Source organism: Tachysurus vachellii, chromosome 1, assembly GCF_030014155.1.
Source record: "Tachysurus vachellii isolate PV-2020 chromosome 1, HZAU_Pvac_v1, whole genome shotgun sequence".
Taxonomy (NCBI): domain Eukaryota; kingdom Metazoa; phylum Chordata; class Actinopteri; order Siluriformes; family Bagridae; genus Tachysurus; species Tachysurus vachellii.
The window spans coordinates 29,773,880-29,796,556 of record NC_083460.1 but is presented as its reverse complement, the minus strand read 5'-3'; the positions used below and the strand labels follow the sequence as shown (position 1 = coordinate 29,796,556).

Below are 22,677 nucleotides of genomic sequence, written 5' to 3'. Positions count from 1 at the left end.
CGGGGCTCTGGATCACATCTAGACCACTGAGACTGGACTGGCTTCTTGGTAGAGTCAAAAGGGCGAAGGTTGAGTGAAAACCTGTGGTCATATTAATCACAAAATAAGTTAATGAGGCATACTTATACAATACCCAAAACAATTGGTTCTGATAATTCCTTGGATGTGCAGCACTGATTCTAGCTCTTTATGGCACATTCATATATTGAGACTGGGCTGTATCAGTATAGCTAAATTTATTTTTTTGGCATCAGAAATAAGGCATGACTCGTTGTATTAAACTTTATTTTATTATAGTAATTCTTTATATTATTCCTTATGTTTACGTTCTGTTCTACGTTTATGTTCTGTTAAGCTGCTTTGAGACAATGTCTATTGTAAAAAGCGCTATACAAATAAACTTGAATTGAATATTAAATTCAAAGTAGTTTGATGTAGCTTGTAGCACTTCAAAATGTTTTCCAATGCAACTGAAATTTCTAAATATCTGCTAGGCTGTAAAGTTTATTACTGCAATTTAAAGCAAAATATTTTATTTATTTTTACTGTATTTATTTCTAGTCAGAAAATGCAGCTTGCCTGACATAACGGTGAACGAAGATATCTGAAACAACCATCTCTGCATAAACAGATAGGCTTGCAATGCCATCTACACCTACCTGTGCGATGGCATCCTGGCAGGGGTTTCAGGCCAATTCACACCTTCACACCATCCCTTGTAACAAATGCATTGTGCCACAGGTATGAATCTCACTCAGAGCAGTTAAATAGCAGGAATTCCCCACCATTCATTAAAGCAACATATGTAATCATAGATAATGAAGTCAACGTCTTAAAAACCTAAAGCCATTCTGGTCACCAAGATGGTTTGGTGAGATGTTTGTTGTCATGGTTACTCTCATGATTAGGCTACATAGAAATCAGCAGCATTGATGTAGCACTGTATTTGATATAGAACATTAATTTGAACAGGTTTCTCTGTTTTAATTTGTTACAGTTTTTAAGAATATTCTCCATCCACTTGTTTAATAGCTCGTAATGGCAATGTATTATCTACATTATCTAAATTGGCGTATATATTGTTTACAAATCTTTGACATTGTTTACAAATCTTTGACATCTAACAAACTTATTGCAGTTACTGTTGTTGTTACTACTAATAGTAGTATAAGTATTGTTATTGTATAAGTATTATTATATAGTTATGGCTGTATTCTATAGTTATATACTTTGATATGTTTTTTATGTATTTTTACTTCTGTAAGTTTTATACTACTATAATATTAAGATTTCTTCTACAGTATAGTGTTTTAATTTCTTATTTTATCCCATTTTATTGTCTTATTCATACCTATCTGCAGCAAGAAATAGATACGATAATATAAGGAAATGCCAACATTTACTTCATAATATTAAAAACTGTTTTCAGTATTAGATATAAAATAGGTTTACTCTGTTTTTATGCATGACACGCTCGCCTTCGTACATCTTCCCATTAAATGACTCTGACACTGCGCATGTGCAGTAGCTTATCAATATAAAATGACTGCAAACATGTTATTTAATAAAAAAGTGAAATCAAAGGCTGGTATACGCACCGTCTCAACAACACATACTTTAGATTACGTAGGATGAGTACATTTGCTGGGGCGTGGGTGAAAAAAATCTCCCTATTTGTTCTTGGTTACGAATCGATTCCGTGATTCAATTGTTGCAAAGAGTCGTTCATAAAGAAACGATTCGCTCACGAATGGCTTTTCACAACCCGTTGCTCGATGCTGTTATTCGAGTTCGTTTAGCGGAGCTACAAAGCGGCTGAAGTTTCACTTCACTTGACATCTGATGCTAGACATACTCATCTTTTTTGGCGTAACAGAGGTCAGATTGTTATTTATTTCGTCTCCGTTTTTATTTGCACGCAATGCATGATTTACTGTTTATGCTGTTTGATGTTGGAACGTTATATCCTTCGGATTGATGACAGCTTCAGAAACTTCCATTGGATTTATTTGGCACGTTGATTAAAATAGCAGGAACAATATCTGGGAAAAAGCTGAGATGTTTAGTAATTTTATTCCCAGGCATCATTATTTATTACTTGAATATAGTAGTAATGCTGTGTCATTTATTTAAGTGCAGAATAGCTAACAGCCTCAGTTTTAATGATCTGCCCCATTATATATATATATATATATATATATATATATATATATATATATATATATATATATATATATATATATATACATACATATATACATATATATATATATGTGTGTGTGTGTGTGTGTAGAGAGAGAGAGAGAGAGAGAGAGAGAGAGAGAGAGAGATAGATAGATATATGCATATAGATGCATATAGATATAGATATATATGTTGGTAATACTTGAATCTGAAATAATGAAAAAGGTGCCGTGTCCTTAATAGAACAAAGGAGTTTTTTAAGGTCCAACTACTTGCCATAAATTAGTTTATAGGTAATCTCATCTTCATGTTCAATGGGAAAGATACATACTAAAGGTACAGAAAGTATATGTATTCGAGTTATGTACTCTAAATAAGCAATTCTTGTGTGCACAAATCATGCAAACATATGAGAAAATTTTCATGTGAATATTTTTAGATTCTAACTACATTTCACTCGGTACATACTGCAAAGTATACTCATTCTGAGCAGAATCATTGTTGGACCTGTGATCACTATAATCATGATAAATGATAAAAGGTGAAAGTTTTGGTGCAGTCAGGAGTCTCACTGTAGTCGCTTAATTTTTAGAATCAGTGCTTGTCGTAAAAGAAGACATTGCTAAATCTGAGATTCCTTTTGCTCGATCCCAAAACATATTTAATGAAGTAACACTCTCACTGTAATTACTGGACCGAGTTAACATTAGTCATAAATCTAAGATGAAATAGAATCGTTTAGCTCAAACCATGACCTTAGCAAGAGACTCTGAAAAACGCTAAAAAACTTCCTCATTGGTATGTTATTGGATTTTTTCTTGAAAATAATGAAAAAAATGAATATGCAAAATAAATAACACATGAAATAAGTAAGTTTAAACCCAGATAACATTATTTCAATTTTTCATTACCAAATGTTTTCCTAAGTAAAAAAATGTTTTACTTTGTTTTGTGTGAAGCACTGACCTTAACATTATTGTTCAAATTATTGATATATATTTAATATTTACATTAATATTTGGTGAGTCTAGAAGTCTCTATTAAGGTTGGTGGCTCTTGATATTGGTCTAGCAAAATTTTAAGAACTTTGTCTACTCATTGACTTGTTTATCTACAGCCAAGTCTGTACTTCCTAGCAACCGGGTTTTGGGCTAATATCTCTTTACATGGTGAATTTCTTCACAAGAAAACAGGCACAAAATACAATCCCAATGCATCAGTGACCTTCCCCAGTATTTAATGATGGATTTTGGGTCCTTCTCCTTATCCGTATTGAGACATCTTTTGTCACCAAAACCTGGCATTTGTTTTCAGGCAAAAAAAAAAAAAAAAAAGATTTTGGTCTCTTAACTACAATAGACATTTTCAATTATAGCTTTAGTGGTGATTGATAGATTTTTGAGCTGCATTTTTTGAGAGGGTCTAATGAAGTGTATTTTTCAATGCTTCCAAAGAGCTTGTTGTTATGGAGATGGCATCTAGTAGTTGAATTAATATTTATTTTTATACCTGACTTGTGTACTGTAGCTCAACAACAGTCTGTCTCTGTTAAGAGCCTTTGGTGTTCCTCATGCTGATAGATGATAAAGTGATTTTCCATGTGTGCAACCTTGCATTTGGACAAAGGCCACATCAGGGTTTTTTTTGTTAGAGGAAAGGCAAATAGTTTCACTAATTACAGTAAGTCAAAATTTTAATCATTCTCTGAAGGGGTGACTGCATATATACTAGTCTCCATCTGTTTTAATATCAAAGAGTCCCAGGTTCCTTGGTCTTCTTATGAAGTAGGTATTTCTTTTTCCCCCCAGATACAAATTAATGTCAGTATATGTTTTGAACTGAGCTTGGCATGATGTTGATTTAAAGAGAAGGCTTTAGTTTCTTTCCAAGATCCCTACTGAAATATTTATTTGGAGCCAATTGATAATTGACACCATGTCTGAGTTTTTATTATCTTCCCAGTCAAGACTGCCGATTTACAGTCTCGTCCAGGGGTTGTTAACTTGTTTGGATTGGATTCTAGCAGTTTGGACTCATGTCCTGCTCAGACCGCTAAAGGGGGAAATACCGAACACTGCTTTTGTTTAGTGTGTGTTTTTTTTTCTTACAAAAGGATTTTGAATCCTATAGGCTCTTCTGAAAATCCTTCTTTCCTTTATTTTTAATCCAAGCTTTCTTTTTCTGGTTTATGAGCTGGAGTTTTTCATGCACACACCGCTTGCTCTACATCAGCATTTTCATTTTCTCCTGCACAGATTTAATTACTGCATTTCATTCTGTTTCTGCTGACAGAAGTTCAAACTTAAATCAGTTTTTATAATGCCGCTCACAGCACAGATAGTTTGACCTTTTTTTTGTCCCTCCGCATTGTCCCTTGCCGTCCATTTGACATTTGTTGCTTTTTGATGTGATGCCCTTAATGACAGACCGCTGGAAGGGACTGGCATGTCTGTGGGCGGATAGTCCCCGGCTGCATGTCCTCACAGCAGGTCATCACACAGTAGAGGTAGTGCTGTCCTCTGTATTTACACTTTAGAAAGTGCTGAGTTGTGTTTTTTTTTTAACAGGGTGTGTGCAGTGAGACAGAAGATTCTGGGCATTAGGTGGGCTTGTATCAGTCCTATAACTGTGACATTTCTCTAGTTCTAGACCTGTGCTGCAACATACACTCCCGCTGCTCATCCTGTCAGTCACTCACTGCCATCTGTGCTGTCCATTCCAGCTTAATATTTCATGCTGTGATTTGGGCTGGGAATTAAAGATGCGGCAGGTGGGTTTGACAGAGTGCTGGCATATTCCCTCTGACTGAGCTCCAGGTAGATAGTGTGCACTCAACCAGTCAGTTTGAATAAAGCTGTATCATGTAACATGCATTTTAAATTTGTCACTCGAGTTCTTACTTTATACTCCATGTCCTTTACATTTTATGCACATTTTACCATTTATGTTTGTCTCTTCCCTTGTCTCTTTTAAACTATCCATTTGGCCATGCTTCTCAAAACACTGAAGTCATAAGACACTTTTTGTCAATATATATGGCATTTCTAAGTTAATAGAGAATTTAGAAATTCTTCACTGGGCATAACAGGATCAGAGGCAAAACCTCCTTCACTTTGGGACTGCCAGGCACGGAAGCCAAGATGCCTTCATTTGGCCTGACAGGTACAGAAGCCACGCCTCCTTCACAGGGACTGACAATTGCACAGGTCATGCCTTATTTGTCATGATAGCAACTGATCAAAAAATGGTCAGAGTAGAACACATATGCAAAAAATTTTAAATAGCAGAAACAGTAACACTGAATCCTCTGAACATTTTGTTCTGTAACATTTTGTTTCAGTTCTACAATTGTGAATAATAGCAAAATTAGGTTCTGCTCTAGGCAGTTAAGTTGTTCTTATTGGAAAGCCTCAGTAGCCTGCGGTGGGATGGGAGGCAGATGTGTTTGACATAAAGCCCATCAGCAGCAAGGGGTCTTTTGTGGATAGCCACTGGGTTCCTCCATTACAACGGATATCAATGGCACAGTCTCAGTACAGAAAATTACTCTGTCATTTTCCAGCACAGCCAGCTGGGTCGTGTCCAGAAAACCACTGTTAGATTTTTCTTTATTAGTCCTGCGACTGCTTAGAACGAGATTTTTAAAGTGATTACTTCAAATCTGGCCAATGATAGATTAGACTGTACATTTATTTGGAGAGGAGGGAGCAGGGAGTTCAGCAGTCTGAGAAGAATCACCATTTCCAGAGACACAGCAGGGCTCAGTGAAGGGGTGGAACAAGAATTCTCTAGCGGGCCCTTATTTTGAATTTTGGCATACTAATAAACATGGCACAGCAGGCTATTCAATTTTTCCACTTTCCTGAGGTTGAGCATACATTGATTCTGATTTTTTCTTCTTCCACTTTTAGGCAGCACACTGTTTTTCCCAGTTTAAGCATTATTGCAAGAGAGCACATTGGCCGTGTCTCTCTGTCGGTCAGAGCGACACTAGGTAATCATGGGCATCGGTGAGTTTATGCATGTGAAAGGGGATGGATAACAGTTTCCTCAAAGTGTGTTTCCTTGCCCTGTGATGCAGCATGAACAGCAGTTTGAAAAGCACATTTTAGGAGTGTACTTGTGATGGTGGGAACAGGTGTGTGTGTCTGTGTGTGTGTATTGGGGACTTTTAGCTGTCATTTAAGATTGTGGGATAATAATTCAGACTCAGTTTGTTTTTCATTTTTAACCTATAAATAGCTTCATTACATGTCTACTGGTGTTGGCTTTTAGCCAGTAACTACCTTGTATGGCTTGTGGTTAAAAAAAGGGCACATAGTTAAGTGTGGACCTATGATTCTGAGTGGAACTGTATTACTGGGCCTGTGTTTCAGAGTAGTACATGGTTCAGTGGTCTAAAGTGGTCTCTGTGGCCCTTGGTCTAAAGACTACTACAGTTCTGGTTCTGGCACACAGTTAACCTGGACTTTGTAAAGAGTATACCGTGATGATATTAGTTTTGCAGATCCAGCAGACTGCTTATAATCATTCGTGTTCATTTTTTTCCTCCAAAAACCTTGGTCAGTTTCAAGGTATCAAGAAAAACAGGCACAGGATTTAAGAGCAGCAGTATGAAAGTGGAAACTCAGGCTAAACTGTCAGCAGGCTGAAACACACTTCTCTTAGACATGCTGTCCCTTCTCTGTAAAATTTTATACTTTCTCTGTTTCATTTCTCCAATGCAGATTAATGGTAATAAGTAAACCCCTATGCAGATTGGAATTAGGGTGCTTATAAAAAAAAAATGATGAAAAAAAGTTGAAAAGGGAAAAGGGGAGCTCCATTAGTGAAAGAAACTAGTATGTAGATAGTAGGATACTGGAGAGGGAACAAATTCATGAAGATTAGATGCCTGTAGTTTTGGATGCGTCTTTGTACAAGGTGACCGTGTTTTTATGCAGGATCTTATTACTGAAAATGTTCTCTACTGATCAATGAAATGAACCAAACAAGAGCCCAGAACCACCATCAGAACTTACATGATTGATGGCATAAATAGCTCCTTTGAACTTCGCCACACATCCGCACACACACAGACACACACAGACACATACACACACACTCTCTCTCTCTCGCTCTCTATCTCTCTCTCTCCCCCTCTCTCTTCCTCTTTCTCTTATTCACTATCTGTGTGAGTTTCTATTGTAGCATTTGTTCTGCTCACACACTGTGTTTCCTCTTGCCCTTTTCTCCTAAACCCATTTTATCTTTATAAGCAGACAGTTGGAAGGAGTTCAGCTATTTTCCCATCGAAGTGCAGGCCATCAGCATCAGCTGACTGTCAGTTTGGATATGACATTGGTGGTGTGTCGAGGGTGAGGGTGGGGGCTTCATTTTAGATCATGGTCTCTAATTCATTTTGCAAAAGAACCACAGACAAGTCACAAATAATGATAAATCCAGGCTTTTGCTCCTCAGTTGTCACTACATGAGGAATGGCTGCTGGTGAGAACAGACACTGTGGGCGACGTAATGATCGGACACAGTGGGGACACTCTGACTCTAAGCTCCAGAGGACAGCATATAACACCAGCGGACACACGGGTGGTTTAATGGAATGCCATTTATGTCTCTGCTTGCCCTTGTTTGTTTTATCTGTCAGCAGTGAAAGAAAACCCTGAGGGTTTTAGATAAGAGACAGACATGTTTTTGAGGATCATCTCTGTCCCTGCTGGGAAAGAGAGAGGGTAGGATTCCAGCAAAGAAAAGAAAAATGAAAGCAAGAGAGAAGGAAGAAAATGAAGAAAGTGAATGTAGGAGATAAAGAAAAAACAATAAAACAACAGGCGAAATGAAAACCACATAAAAATTGAGATAATGGATGACCAAGAGAAAGGAGTGAAAGAAACACATTGATAACAGAATGGGAACGACTGAATGAAGAGGAGAAATTGAGTAAGAGAACTATAGAGAGAATGGAGAGCAAAAGAAGGAAATAGGGAATGAAAAAGAAAAATGAGCTAAGGAAATGGTAAAAGAAAACAAGAAATAGAAGGAAAGAATAAAAGTCAGATCGGAGAGAATGGATGATAAAAAAGAGAAAAAGAGAATAAAGACAAAAAAGAGAAAATCAAGGAAGGAAAGAAAAGAATGAAAATATGAGAAAAGGAAAAAATGAAAGTAAGACTAAAACTTAAAGGCTAAAAAGAAAAAAGAGATGCTTTGAAAGAAAATGATCAAGAAACGTAAAGAAAGAAAGAAGGCAAAAATAAGTGACTAACAAGAACATAAAAGAGAAATGATGAAAGAAAGAAATGTAACATGGAGATTGAATGTGAAAGAGAGAATGATAATGAGTGAAATAGGAAATCTAGCAATGTAAAGTAAGAGAAAGGAAGGGATGAATAAGAGAAAATGATAAACAAACTATTGGCAGATAATTCAGCGTATTTCATACATTTATTTTTGAAAAGAAGCAAAATGATCTACATTTTTAATATGATAAAAAGGGGAAAGGTAGATAGAAAGGGAGAAAAACGAACAGATACAATGAAACCTAAAACAGCAATTGACAACTGGGCAAATGGGAGAACAGGTTAAGAAAGACGACAGAAAAAGGAGAAAAGGACAAAATGTCAGTATCCAGCTCGTACTTTTGGCCACATGCTTTTGTCTATGTTCTGTTCATGTGTGATTGTTTATGTTCTGTGTCACGTGTCTGCCCCACCCTTGTCTCTTCCTCCCGCCTCTGTACACCTGTTCCTTATGTGGTTTTAATTGTCATGTCTATTTAGCTGTGCCACGTTGCCTATGGCAGCGTCTCTTGTTGAGTCTTGTGTCGCGTCTTTGTCCCTGTTTTGTGTCTTTTATTTAATAAATCCTTTTATTTTACGCTATCCTGCATTTGGGTCTGTTTTTATCCCTGCCTCGCTGACACAAAATGAAACTTAAATGTGGGAGAAAATAAGAATGATGGGGATGAAGAGAAAAAATAGTACAGACACAGAATAAAAAGGGTAGAATAATAAACTTATGGTAAAAAATAAATAAATAAAAGTGAAGTAATGGAAATGAAGATATAAGAAAATAAAATACATGAAAAAGAGTGAAAAAGTAAGAAAGTGTATAATCAAGAAGTGAAAGAAGAATGAAAATAACAGGAACAAAGGGTCAAGACTCAGTGGTCTGCCTGCACCTAAAGGAGAGTGGAGATACGTTCAAGGATTAAATGCTCTCATTTGTGTTTAAGATAAAGATCTACTGTATTTCATATCTGAAAACTGGAATGTAATACGAACTCTGTGATGTGACTTTACTAGTGACCCTCATCGAGCTTTCTTTGTATTAGAACTTTCCAGAAGTCAGCTGCCATTGTAGTCAGCTGCCTCATTCTCTACGTAGATCTGTCTGGAGTGAACCTGAAGGCTGAATTCTGTGATGAATTTGTTGTGTAGATGTTAGGCGTCAGATTACTATCAGGAGTTTGGCAGGATGACCAGTGAACCATTGAGGCATGGGTTTACAAAAAAAAAAAAAAAAATGGAAGTGCTAAAGGATGCTGAAAGGGGATCTGATGCTTGCAATAATAATATTAATAATATATAATTATTTTATAATAATATAAAAAAAAAAAAATAATATTTTTTTTTCCTATATGTACATTAGGACAAAGCAGCATTACATAACTCTGGATTTAGGTATTGATCCATATCAAGAAAGCCATAGGTGATAGCGGAAAGGAAAATATCCCTGAGGCAGGAGTCTCAAGAGAGAAGAACAAGAACCAAAAACCCCATCCTCTTCTCAGTGACTCAGATACCAGGATTATAAAGAGATCATGATCATCAGGATAGAATTGTTTCATTGTAGGGTAAAGGTGATCAGTCAGAAGAAATTCCTATTCCAAAAGAGAAATCGAACCATCTCAACAAAAAATAAATATAAATGCCCCCTAGTCATAACAAAGCATTTAAATGTTTGTATGCTATATGTGTGGGAGAGATTACAGTATGTGCCTGTATTTTTACTCAGAAGCAGGTGTCTTGGTATCCTCAGCATGTCCTCTCCTCTCCTGTAGGCTCTGATGTAAACGTTTTGGGGCTCATGCTGTGCTGCCATCTGCTTTGCTCTCTGGACAGACGGTCACTGCCTGACCCTGGAGTCAGAGCCTTGCACGGCCCCTTTCATCTGAAGCTTCTCCCTTTGCACGACCTGGAGGACACACAGCGCATATGAGGTCCTACAAGTGAATTTTTTTCTTTTACAATCTGTGTTATGAGTGCAGATCATGTGGTAATGTTTGTAACACTGAACGTGTAGGTGGTAAAGGTTATGAAGAATTGTTTGGCTGCTACAGTATATCATGGGTTAGAAATACAAAACCCAATATGATCAAAAAGCAGATGTATACCTAGTGTTTACATATTAATGATTAAATCATTAAACACTGTCATGTCAATTATCACACAACGCATCGGTTTATTCATAGTGTTATAATCAGACCTATTTTAGTGAGGTCTACAATGCAAAGCTGTAGTCAAGATCAAGATTCTTTTTTTATTGTCACTATACTGAGTACAGCAAAATTAAAGCAGTCCTTACAGTTCAGTTCACATATAATTTGGTGCAAGCTAAACAATAATTTAAAAAATTGAAAAAAAAACAAACAAACAACAATTGCAGTTAAGACGATAATGATAAATGTCAGTTATTTTTTATATTATGTAGTCGTATAAGGTATATATAAATGTGTAAACATTAATATAGATTGAAATATATAGATATAATTAATATATCAAAATGTTAAATGCGTACTATTTTAATTGCTAATGTTAATAATTCCAATCTTCCACAAACTTCTCTCAAGTTAGACCTTTATTACACAAATCTGTTCAGAAAAATGATTTAGAAAAGATCCTACAAAAGATATACAAGTAAGAAAGTGTGCAAATATACATTTCTAGCGTTGACTCCTTAAAACATAAAACAGGTGATTGTCAGCTTTCCCCACAGCAGCTCCTGGTTACAATAAAACCATGTGTATATATATATATAAATATATATATATATATATATATATATATATATATATATATATATATATATATATATATATATATATATATATATATATATATATATATATATGTAAACGACACCTTTAGAAACTACTGAGGCCTGGACTTAGATTCCCTGATAGCTAATGACAGCCAGGCCAATGCTTAAAACATAATGATTACCATTAAATCATTTTTTAAAATTGAAATTACCCAAGCACATTGCTAACATAATCTTATTGCTTACTTCACAAACATAACCAACAAAAGTAACATCAGGAGTTTAATTATTAGGTTTATTCTAAATTTGGAAGCACTGATTTTGTTCTAGTAGACAAAATCATGGGTAACCTTCTCCTGGGATTAAACTTTAACAGTCTTTACAGTTGCTTGTGTGTCTTCAAGAACAGCCTATTGATCTGCTTTTATTGAGCATTAAGCATTATTTAATCAAATGACTTAAAATTTGAAGTGTGTGTGTGTGTGTGTGTGTGTGTGTGTGTGTGTGTGTGTGTGTGTGTGTGTAATACAAATATAGTGAATAAAAGAACCTGGACCAAAGAACTACAGTCAATGATGAAGTAAACAATAATTTAATATAAAATGATTTTATTATTAAGAATACTAGAACCAGTGTCATTGTGTTCCCAGTGTCACCAAGTATTCAATGCAATAATATTTAAAGCTATAATAATATTTAGAAGATATAATGTCCATTCTGCTCCAGAACTATTGGCACCCATAGTTAAATTGGGGGAAAGAAGCTCACTCTCACTCATTTTCTACCGCTTATCCGAACTACCTCGGGTCACGGGGCGTCACAGGGTCTCAGGCGTCACCGGGCATCAAGGCAGGATACACCCTGGACGGAGTGCCAACCCATCGCAGGGCACACACACTCACGCACTCACACACTACGGACAATTTGGGGAAAGAAGCTAAATGATTAAAAGTTAAATGATTAAAAGCTTAATCACTAAAAATCACTAAAATTTACTGTTAAGTTAAAAGCAACAAAAAAAAAACAAGTCTTCAAAATTACTGGCATCTTTCTTTATGTTTGATGAAATTGGAAAAATCCTTTTTCTCAATACTCTAACCACATCCTTCAAGGCATGGATTGTTTCTTCTGTGCCTTCTCTTCACTGTCCTCTACTACTGTCAATATCTCTGTCTCCTCCTGTTTCTTTCTTTGTCCTTCTTTGCGTTCTCAGTGTTATTCTTTCTCAGTGTTCGATTGCTCCTCACAGCATTGTGTTAATAATTAAGCTTCGCGTTAGTTCAGGCAGGCCTCGGAGTCAAGTGCATCAGCTGCTAATCTGCCGTTTCTGGCGCGCCCAATCCGGTACGACTTCCGAAATTTACGACCCTTTAAATTCCCTTCTCTCAAGCCGCTCTCGCTCACCGTTGCTGCTGCATTTCTAATCCCCCCTCCAACCCCGACTCTTCCCAGCCAGAACCCGTCGTGCAGTCCATTAAGTTACCTTCACGTATTCGCGTCTCTTTCCCTTCTCCTTCTCCCTTCCCCTCTCCCCCCTCTCTCCCCTATTCTATTCAACAATCTATGCTTTTCCAAACTGCAAGCAAAAAAAAAACCAAAAACTTTTCAATTACATGCATGCCATGGTTCTGTTTCTGTTGCTCCGGCGGGTCTCTTCGATTCTCCAGCATGCGCACGGAAGGCGCGCGGGAAAATTCGCCCAGAACAGAACCATACCGCCAACACTAACTGTATGCATATCGCTCAATAAATCTCTTTTTGACAAAGTGGTCCTGACTGAATTACTGAAACACAGCCCTGATGAATAGGCATCGTATTTACTCTATTAATGTCTCAGTGTGCTGTAGTTCCTGACTGCTAATGCTGCTGTAATGAGGCAATCACTGAATGATCATGCTGTCAGTGTGTCAGAGTAATACTTAAAGCCATTTTAATTCATGGACGTTGTAATAGACTTCGAAAACTAATTTCATGCAGTGTTGTTCAAGCATACAGGCTTGAACACATGTTTACTAGATGTAAGTATTTCCATTACTGGGCTTCTGGTTTGGCTGCTGGTTGTTTAAATACTGTATGTTAATGTCAGATCTGTATGCAGTGATTTCTCAGACCAGTGGTTTTACAAACTTTTAAAACCTCAATCACACCAGAACTGTAGGGTAATTATGGATTAGCACTTTTAAAGGAAAACTCTACCCGCAAAAACACATTAAATATGTTTGTGATGTGTTTAGTGATTCTGGTCCAAATTTGTTGCCTGGTGATGCATCATTAATCCTGTCAGAAATTATTGCTAGCACAGTTAGTTTAGTGTTTAATAGGAATTTTTATTTTAATAATCTTAAACATAAAAGATAACCATCACTTTTTGCTGTTAGGTCCTGAAAGAACCAGGGCTTTCTTTCTCACTCACCATTTTCCAGCATTGATATCATATGATATCAAGTATTATATCAAGTATGATATCATATTAATGAGAAATCCAGAATGGAAAGTGATGTACGAGGTGATAAGTGTAATGGTGTTGTTGAGGTATTTAATCTTTAAAAGCTGGTGTGTTTGAGGTGGTGCGAGTGCTGGAAAGTCTTGAAGGACTAAAGGACTACTGCATCGATCTCATTAGGTAGAGATGAAGGAAGTGCTAAGTCATATGCTGCTATATCAGCAATGTGGTTGAAACCAAAGCAAAAAAAAAGTGAACAAATCCAAAGTTAAAAAACAAATCTTCATCTTTAAATCTTACAACACTAAAGATTGCATGTTTTAATTACAAATGGTGATATGCAAATCTTTCAGGGTGGATCTTTCCTTTTAACTACTGTTCAAAAGCTACTTATTTTAAATCCCAGCACCAAAAAAGCTGTCAATGTTGTTTCCTTGAACATCAAATGCTCAGTTGTATCCTGACTGAACTGCACTGGAACCGTAAACATGTATATTGTACATAAAGATTGTGTCTTCCTGCTTGCTAATGATATCCAACTTTATTTAGTAAGCAATATCAGGTAAAATGAATATATAGTTGGTTGGGGAATGTTACATAAAATCTCATGCTAAGCTCTAATTAGTATATCACCCACTTTGGATCTTTTGCTACGTATTCAAAATCTAAAGAAGTTGCCAAAGTCAAAAAGTTGACAAAACCTATTCACATCTGAATTGTATGTGATCCCAGCAGGTTCCATTGAAATGCCACTTATATTTTGCTGACAAAGAGAGCAAAAGCAAGTGAGAGTGGAGCGTTATCTCTTAGATTTGTCAAATACAGGTTTTGTGTGTTCACAGGTGTGGACCAAGGAGATAAGGAAGACGACTAGAGACATTCATATGTGTAATGGATTGCTAAACCTGGATTGGAGAGCCCCAGACTTCCTCTGCTCTGACCCCACATCCTTCAATAAGTGACTCAATAATAGATTTTGAACCTTCAGAGACCACCGTCTATCTGTCACCAACTTCCTTGATTGTTTGCATTGTTTGACAGTTTGTGTAGCACTATCAGCAGCTTGTATTTCCCACTTCATCTCCTCCCTCCAGTGGCCAGACACCTTATTTTGTAACTACTATTATTATTCTGTGTGCATCCAGCTGCTGTCCCACTGATCTGATTAGTCACAGGTCTGCAGGCTTGGACACGCTGAAAACAGGAAACAAGGACACGTGCCATCAAACCATTTACAGTTCGGCTGTGTTAATCTCAGAAAAGCAGGGTCCAGTTTATATAACACCTGGACACCAAAGTCCCATCTGGATCCATTTAGCTGGTGTGAGAGCTGGTGCGCATTAGCTATCTGTCCCTTGCTGTGTCATGTCGTCTTTTCTCACACCAAGTCTGCTGTTGAGAGGACCAGACGTGCTGGGGCTAAAATAAGCAGGCTTGTCATTTTGTTCTTCTTGAGGGCAAGCTGCAGTTCACAGTGTTGCCACTTGTGTGAGATTCTAAAGCTCGCAGAGGTTCTCTCCCTTTCTGTTCAATCTGGCCGAGCTGCCCATACTCCCGAGTGTCCAGACGGTGTGCAGGTTCTGTGGGCGTGGCGTGTGGAGGATGAGCGATGTTCCCCCACTGGAGTACGAGCCGCTCTCCCCTGCGCTTCCCAGCAGACCACCGCTGGCTGCAGACGCTGAGCAGAGAACGGCTCTAGCCTTCGTGGGCCTACTCATGCTCTTCCTACTTTTTCTGCTTGTGCGCTGCTTCCGCATTCTGCTTGATCCCTACAGCCGCATGCCGGCCTCGTCTTGGACTGACCACAAAGAGGGCCTGGAGAGAGGCCAGTTCGACTACGCGCTGGTATAAGACACTGCCCAGCGATGGTGGACGAGCCGAGAGCCTCTGCCTTCGCTCTCTCTGTGGTCAGCCCTCGACAACTTCCCACCTCCATGTGAATCTCCTTTCACCGCATTCTGTAGTCACTCCTCAGGTTCCCCTTAGAGCAATGCTGCCTGATCCATGATCCATTTTCCCTTGGCCCATAAAATCTGCAGAGCATTCAGTCAGAGTCCAGTACTAGGAACTACTACTATTCTATCAGTTATGAAAAACTAATACAGTTTTGTGAAATTCTGTCTTCTAGATTCACTAGTCCAGAGTGATGTGTTTTTATCAATGAGTTTTGTCAATATCAGTCTTTAGGTACGAGAAATTAACACAATGTGTTAGGCGTATATATGGAGTTACACAGTTCCAGAGACACAGGATATTTTACAACCATTTAATATCATACAGTCACAAATCAATCTCTTTTTAACTGAAGAAATACAGATGCAGCAATTCTGTATCTGACCGATGATGGCCTGAAATTCTGGATTTTCATCAGATCATATTTGCTCTCTTATCCAACCCACTCAATTTCTAAAAACCACATTATTTTTAAAATGTTATCAACTAACTCAGTCCACCTCAAGTCCATCATTATTTTAAGGACAATAATTTCAGGCACCTTCACAGTGAAGTCTTCTGAACATGTTTTGCAATTACTAAAGTGAATAGTTTGTAGTCTCAGCCCATATTAGAGCTCTGATAATCAAAAATGGTGTTGCCAAATGCCAACTGGGCAGAGTATTAGTTTTTGATAAATGAGGAACTGTTCTTGGTAGTGGACTCAGAGAAAGTATGAATTAGATGTATTTTATTCCATCAACATTCGTGTCATTAATCACATCATAATTTTTGGGTACCCACTGCTCAAGAATCCAAGCTTTCATTTAACACAGTGGGGCTGCCATATTGGATTGACTATTTCGAGGCTAATCAGCTAATTCCTGCCTCATTCACTACAGACCCAGACTTTAACTAAATGAAAATGTATAGTTTTTACAAATAATCATCAGACAGATAAAACTGAGCAGCTTAAAGCAGTAGTCAGGCCACTGGCAAATATAGTCACCTAGCTGTAAAATCGAGAACCTATAGAAAGGACGACAGGCTTTGCTAATCTGGTAGTCACAGCTACAGCTATGGCAGCTACTTTGCTTTTCATTAAAAAAAGTAAACTAAATAAAACAGGTTAGCTAGCTAATGTGCTAGTTGTTCACTGGATTTTCTATTGTCCAGTTCGATCTACTAATTTACTGATGACATTTTTTCTTATTATCTTTTTTTGTATTTCTATGTACTTAGCTCACTTACAGCTAGCAGATAAGAGAAGTACCTCACGCAGGACTGCCGCAATCATTATTTTGCTCTGCTGAAATAAAATGCAGTGTGACTGCTGATCAAGGCTATATTCCAGTCCAGTATGTCACCAACCTGCTGTATTAGAGACCGGATAAACATACTTACAACTCACTTTTGGATAGAATTGGTTATCATACACCAGACATGTAAACAGTGTACACCTGCTATGTGAAAGTCCCTTCAGACTGCTGCCTTCGTGCACCCGTAATTAGTACTGTTCTTTTTCCCTGATGGTGTGTTATTTCCTTGGTGTTTACAGGAGCAGAATCCCCTTTAAGATGTCAGAAATGTGATATTGCTGCAGTGTATTTCAGTGTATCTGTATCATTTAAAAGCCATATCTATCTATATTTATGCCTTGGACAGTGTTATGTTGTGTGGCTATTAGCCGTAGCTGATCTGCCGAGCTCTGTGACTGCGTAGTGAGTTACTGTGTGAGTTTTAGAACTACTGAAAGTGCTTTATTTTTGTATTCAGGCTCAGATTTGGAGTCTCCTTTTGCTAATACTGTACTGTATGTATTCAGTTTAAGATTTCTAGCTCAATGTCTTCTCACTGGATCAAGAAAAATATACTCATAACAATGTGTTGCTTTGGTGTGTTTTTGATATTTGTACTGTAAGCAGATTGGATATTTTCCTAACTCATTTGTTTTTGCTAAGCTGGGGCAATTGTGTCAAATAAATAAGGGTTTTATTCACTTTATGTTTCAGAAATCCTCAGTGATACAATGTAAATTATAACTGCCACTTTCTACATTCTCACAAACACAGTTCCCGCGTCACCAACTGATATAATTTAGGACATGTTTGGGTTTTAGGTTTGTGCTTATAGTGTTGCACTGAAGCTACAGTTAACAAGTAAATAAGACTCCCAGCTCCCAGTGTTGCATGAATCAGTCATTACACACTCATCTCAAACTGTGTTGAGTTGTTCAGTTTATCAAAGAGACTTCCTGATCTGGCACGGTGTGACACACTGTTATCTCTAAAACCCAGAGAAAGTATGTTATAGTGCTATCATCGCTCCATCTTGAAACAGATTCACTTTCTTTCTCAGAACATTTTTTGTGTCACGTCACAAAGTCAGAGATAAAGTTGGAAAGCAGAATTGTATGTTACAAGTAATTCTGATTATTACAGGGTTTTTAATGGGCATAGTTAATGAGACTGGTTACTTACACAATACCAGTGACAACATAGTGGCGTGTGCTGTAATATCAAAATAATCAATCCCAGGGTGCTGCGATGCAGAGATACTGTTCCACCCAGAGGTTGATTATTTTCCAATAACAAAGTAGAAACTACATTTCTTATGCCTGGGAATGAGTAATATGTCATCTGTTATTGCTATAAACTATGGTTTAGCATCTGCGTTATTGGTGCACATATATTCTTTTCCAAGTTTGTTAATGATTTCAATTCTATACTTTCCCAGATATTCTAAACAAAATGTGTCTTTCAGGGTAAAGAAACTGACACACACACCAAAAGCATTTAAAAACATAACCAATATTGCTTTATTAACATTTGTTGTGTTTTACAGGTTGTTTAAAAATGGCATGTAACTGATCAAATGTTTCCAAGATGTCTTTTATTTCCAGAGTGTGGTGGATGCTCAGATACAGCCTCATTCCTGTATGTTCACAAAAATACTGCTGTGTGTGTTTGTGTGTGTGTGTGGTGTGTGTGTGTGTGTGTTTGTGTGTTAAACAGTGTTAGGGGCTGCCAAACCATCACGAGCACCACAGATGAAATGTGTTCAGTTCTAAGAGAATGACGATTACTGAAATATTTCAAGTTTGCTAACGATGTTGAAATACAGTACACACACGCACATTCGTTCCTTTACATGTAGTGGCAAATAAAATTATGATTAAAAACATTACAAAAAAGATACAAAAGTATACAAAGTTCCCATGTTAGACGAATGGTTATGCATAAATATAGCTCAGGCTGTTTTTTGTTTGCTTTTTTTTTAAACAGTGCAGTAACTTTGATATTCAGGTTTGAAGATTTGATGATTTTTAGCACCAGAGAGAAAGCACCAGACACTGCAGTCAGGCTGCACCAGAAACAGTATGATAACTCAATGTGCAAGTCCTCTATCCAGCCCACTTCACACTAACACCAGGCTGGTGTTATTTCAGTGAGCGTAACATAGAGGACGGCGCCATGTAAACAGTGACGGTATCACTCAGTGTCTGGCAGCAGTCAAGGACGCCATTATTAATTACGGAAACAAAGTCAACAGCACTTTTAAGTCTATTGCATGTTCTGTTTGTTTTGTCAGCCTTGATGCTCTTCAAAAAGTTTGACATAAAAAAAAAAAAAAAATTAAAAAAAAATCTACATTTCACTTTTAAAATATACAATTTAATTTTCAAAAAAGCAAGATTGATAATATTGGTTTTCAGCATTGAGACAATACAAAAACAAAAAAAAAAACCCAGACAAACAAAACAAGAGATCAGGATTGCAATCTGTAAATTGAGACTGCATTTCTGTATCACTGGTGGAGTCATTTAGCACCTTTTTATTCCTTGAGAGAAAACAAGAACGGCAGCTAATAAAAGTCCTGATTGTTGGTGATGTGGTCTGGAGTTTCAGAAAAATCAGCTACTAAAGATTTAATGGGACAACAGCTTGTGTGTAGTCGTGTTGTATGTCCATCTCCCTGATTTAATGAAAAGCAGATCTAATGCATAACAATGACCTCTTTTAAAGGGACAGTTTGTAATTTTTAGAGACCTTTTAACTTGTGAGGTTGAATTACAATGACAATTAAGAAGCCTACAACTGATTTCCGACCCCCTCGGATGAAACAAAGATTTCCTTGTAAGTTGCATTTTAAGGGAAATGGCTTGGGCTTGGGGCTGAGATTATTTCTTAGCTGGAAAAATGTAAACATAAGCCTGAAGAAAAGCGGCACTATTGCAAATCACAGCTTTTCGAAGGTACCTTTGAAGCTAAACAACTTTTCACAAATTACAAACTGCACCTTTAAGATCTGTAGGTTTGAGGTATTATGACATGGCAGCAATTTCAACCTTCTCCTGAAACGTCCAGACTTGGTACCAGAAACCGTTTGCTTCAGAGGTAAAGCAGTATGTGACTCCATTAAAGTGTGGCAAATGTTACACCTCAAGCTTTACCTTAAGACAAATTTCAATTCCAAAGCCCGATCCAACACTGGCTCTAGGTGTGTAGATGCTGGATTGGTTCAGAATGAAATAGTGGGATTAAAGCTTTAAACTTAAAGGAGCTACCTTGATCAACCTTGACATGATCGACTTAAGTTTTGACCTGAAACATGGTTGTTGTTGCAGTCCTTTGTGACTTAAAAAAAAAAAAAACAGTACAATATTTTATGAATGACTCAATACTGAATGGATTATCCTTTGACCCCAGTGTTCACTGAGATTACAGAAAGGTCAGTGGTTGTTCAGGCCACACGTTCAATACATTACGTAGTATTATAAGACAAGGCTTAACTGTATGTGCATTTACAGGCTGATATAGTCGCTACATTAAAATCTAAGAGGAATACTGAATTGTCTTGGATTACAGAAAAGAGATTTGGGCATCATCTTAAGTCCTTTTTTTGGTCATTTTGACAGTTTCATCTGTCACTAATGGCTTAAATACCTTTGTGGATAATTGATCTTTCTGATTGTCTTCATGCATGTCTTGCTTGACTGTAATGCTTTGGTGTAAGGGGGAGAATGAATAAGGGGGGAAAGTGTGTGGTGATTGAAGACAGTTCTTCAGCATTATATAAAGCTCTATAGCGTAGGGACTGGGGTCAAAGGTCAGGAGTGCGCTCAGTGCAGGTAAATGTGCAGCTTGATGAGCAGCGCATCTCCAATCTCCCCCAGCAGGTAGTCAGTGTCATGTTGGTCCTCCAGCTGGCGGAGTTGGCGTGGGCCGTACAGGGGCAGCGAGGCGATCTCGAGGCGGTAGGAGCCGGCCGGGGGTGACTTACGGCCCAAGCGCAGGATCGTCTTACCGTCACGGCGCTCTATCAGCCTGAAGTGCTCAGCCTGGTTTCCGTGAGTGATGACATAGCGAACATGATGCTCCAGAGGCTCCAGGGCTGGAAGTAGCTCCAGAAGCGGCTCTCTGTTCTGGAGCGAGGCCAAAGACAGATTCATAGGGATGGAGTTCTGAGTGTCCACGCTGGCCATGCTTACAGACTCCTGCAGCACAGGAACGAGATGGAGAGTTAAAAACAGCACAGACATCGCTTTATCAACAAACTGACAAATAAAACACAACTGGAATCAGATGCCATAGACAATAAGAGATACAAGTGGCTTAATCTGTAACAGACCTTGAGCTCATTGTCTGTAGCACTGCGTCTGTGACGGCTGCCTTTGTCCCCGTTAATCTTACACTCGTAACAGGCTTCGGGTGAGAGAGCGCTGTCCTCATCTTCCTCAGAACCAAAATGACCCTGGAAGCCTGCTCCTGTGATACAGTGTCTACACACACACCACACCTCATCAAACACTAATCTACAGCAGGTTTTTTTTTTACAGGCAACACTACTGTTTTGCTGCCAAATTGTGAGGAAACCTGTTTCCTCACAAACCTTCCAAACCTGTGTGTGTGTATACTATATACTTATATATATATATATATATATATATATATATATATATATATATATAAAATTTTACTTATATCTAGTTAAAGTTGATGTTTATGTTAATTTGAAATGAGAAAGTGGTCTTACCCCTGTCCTGCTCTGTAGAAGCCCCCAGGGCAACCACACAGGTAACCACCGTCTGTGTTCGAGCATCCGTAAGTGCAGGGGTTGCTAGACATGCTGCACTCATTAACATCCTGGCACCCACCCATGTTCTGCTGGAAGTCGAAGCCTGATGGACACACGCACTTGAAGCTGCCCAGAGTATTATAGCACGAGGCTGAGCCACACACCTGATTGCCCACACACTCGTTCTCATCTACAGAGCCAGAGAGAAACAATGAGACAAAGAAACACAAAGAGAGCGAGAAGAGTGAGTAATGCTTCAGAGGTTAAAAGTTGTACTTTATTAGTCTTACCTGAGTCAATAAATATAGTACTTTACTTTTTAAAATACATTTTCCATGCTCTAAAAAATATTCAGCCTGCATACAAAATATGGACTGTTATGTACAGTAATATGATAAAGCCACAAGTCAGTAAATAATCATAATTCTTTTTACAAACAAAAAAAACCTTCTTCACTATGACTGCTGAACAAATCCAATACAGAGAGATGTGACAAAATTTTTTGCCAACATAAAGTTCTCTTAGAGCTTATATCCCTGCTTTTGAGAATTGAATTGAATTTTATTTCCATGAATTTAGAAACAAACAAAACAACAGGTATTAAATGTAAATGTATCTAATATACCACAGATGTGCTTATAATTCAAATATCTGAGAATCTTATTCAAATACTTTAAAAAAAATCAAGACTAAAAAGTTATTCTTGATATCTTCTCTACCTTGAAATGAGATTAATAATATAAATTTTAATATACAATCTGATTGATTTGAAATCCAAGTTTTTATTGATTTCCCTGAAATCTGATAACAGCATTAAATGATATAATATATCTTACTAATGGTATTTACATGGTCCCAAAAATAACCTGGTAACTGATAGTCAGGTAATTATTAGCATGAATTTCAACAAAAGAGGAATTTAAAATTGTAATGTTTTTGCATTTCTTGGCCTTATTGTTTTGTATTTCTTTAGTTGTTTGATTTGAGAGGTTTTTTGATTA

At 37.5% G+C, this 22,677-nt stretch overlaps 2 protein-coding genes across 3 annotated transcripts in view; one reads left to right on the top strand and one right to left on the bottom strand.

Moving 5' to 3' along the window:
- The first annotated feature begins 1,694 nt into the window (after positions 1–1,694).
- Positions 1,695–17,609, top strand: LOC132854028 (cortexin-1). The gene is made up of 3 exons (XM_060882148.1): positions 1,695–1,878; positions 10,244–10,402; positions 14,509–17,609. The coding sequence occupies exon 3, from the start codon at positions 15,269–15,271 to the stop codon at positions 15,515–15,517; it is 249 nt and encodes an 82-aa protein (XP_060738131.1). The 5' UTR covers positions 1,695–1,878; positions 10,244–10,402; positions 14,509–15,268; the 3' UTR covers positions 15,518–17,609.
- Positions 17,610–18,392: 783 nt separating this feature from the next.
- The window catches only part of fbn2b (fibrillin 2b), a 70,738-nt gene continuing 66,453 nt past the window's right edge, over positions 18,393–22,677 (bottom strand). For both annotated transcript variants that reach the window (XM_060882129.1, XM_060882137.1), the window contains 3 exons: positions 21,635–21,866; positions 21,230–21,380; positions 18,393–21,095 (listed from right to left, as the gene is read on the bottom strand). In XM_060882129.1, the coding sequence (XP_060738112.1) occupies positions 20,721–21,095; positions 21,230–21,380; positions 21,635–21,866 (758 nt within the window). In that variant the 3' untranslated portion in view covers positions 18,393–20,720. The remainder of the gene's footprint in view (positions 21,096–21,229; positions 21,381–21,634; positions 21,867–22,677) is intronic.

Bases quoted from the DNA above. Each gene is read 5' to 3' on its own strand.
- LOC132854028 (XM_060882148.1), top strand. From the start codon at position 15,269: ATGAGCGATGTTCCCCCACTGGAGTACGAGCCGCTCTCCCCTGCGCTT.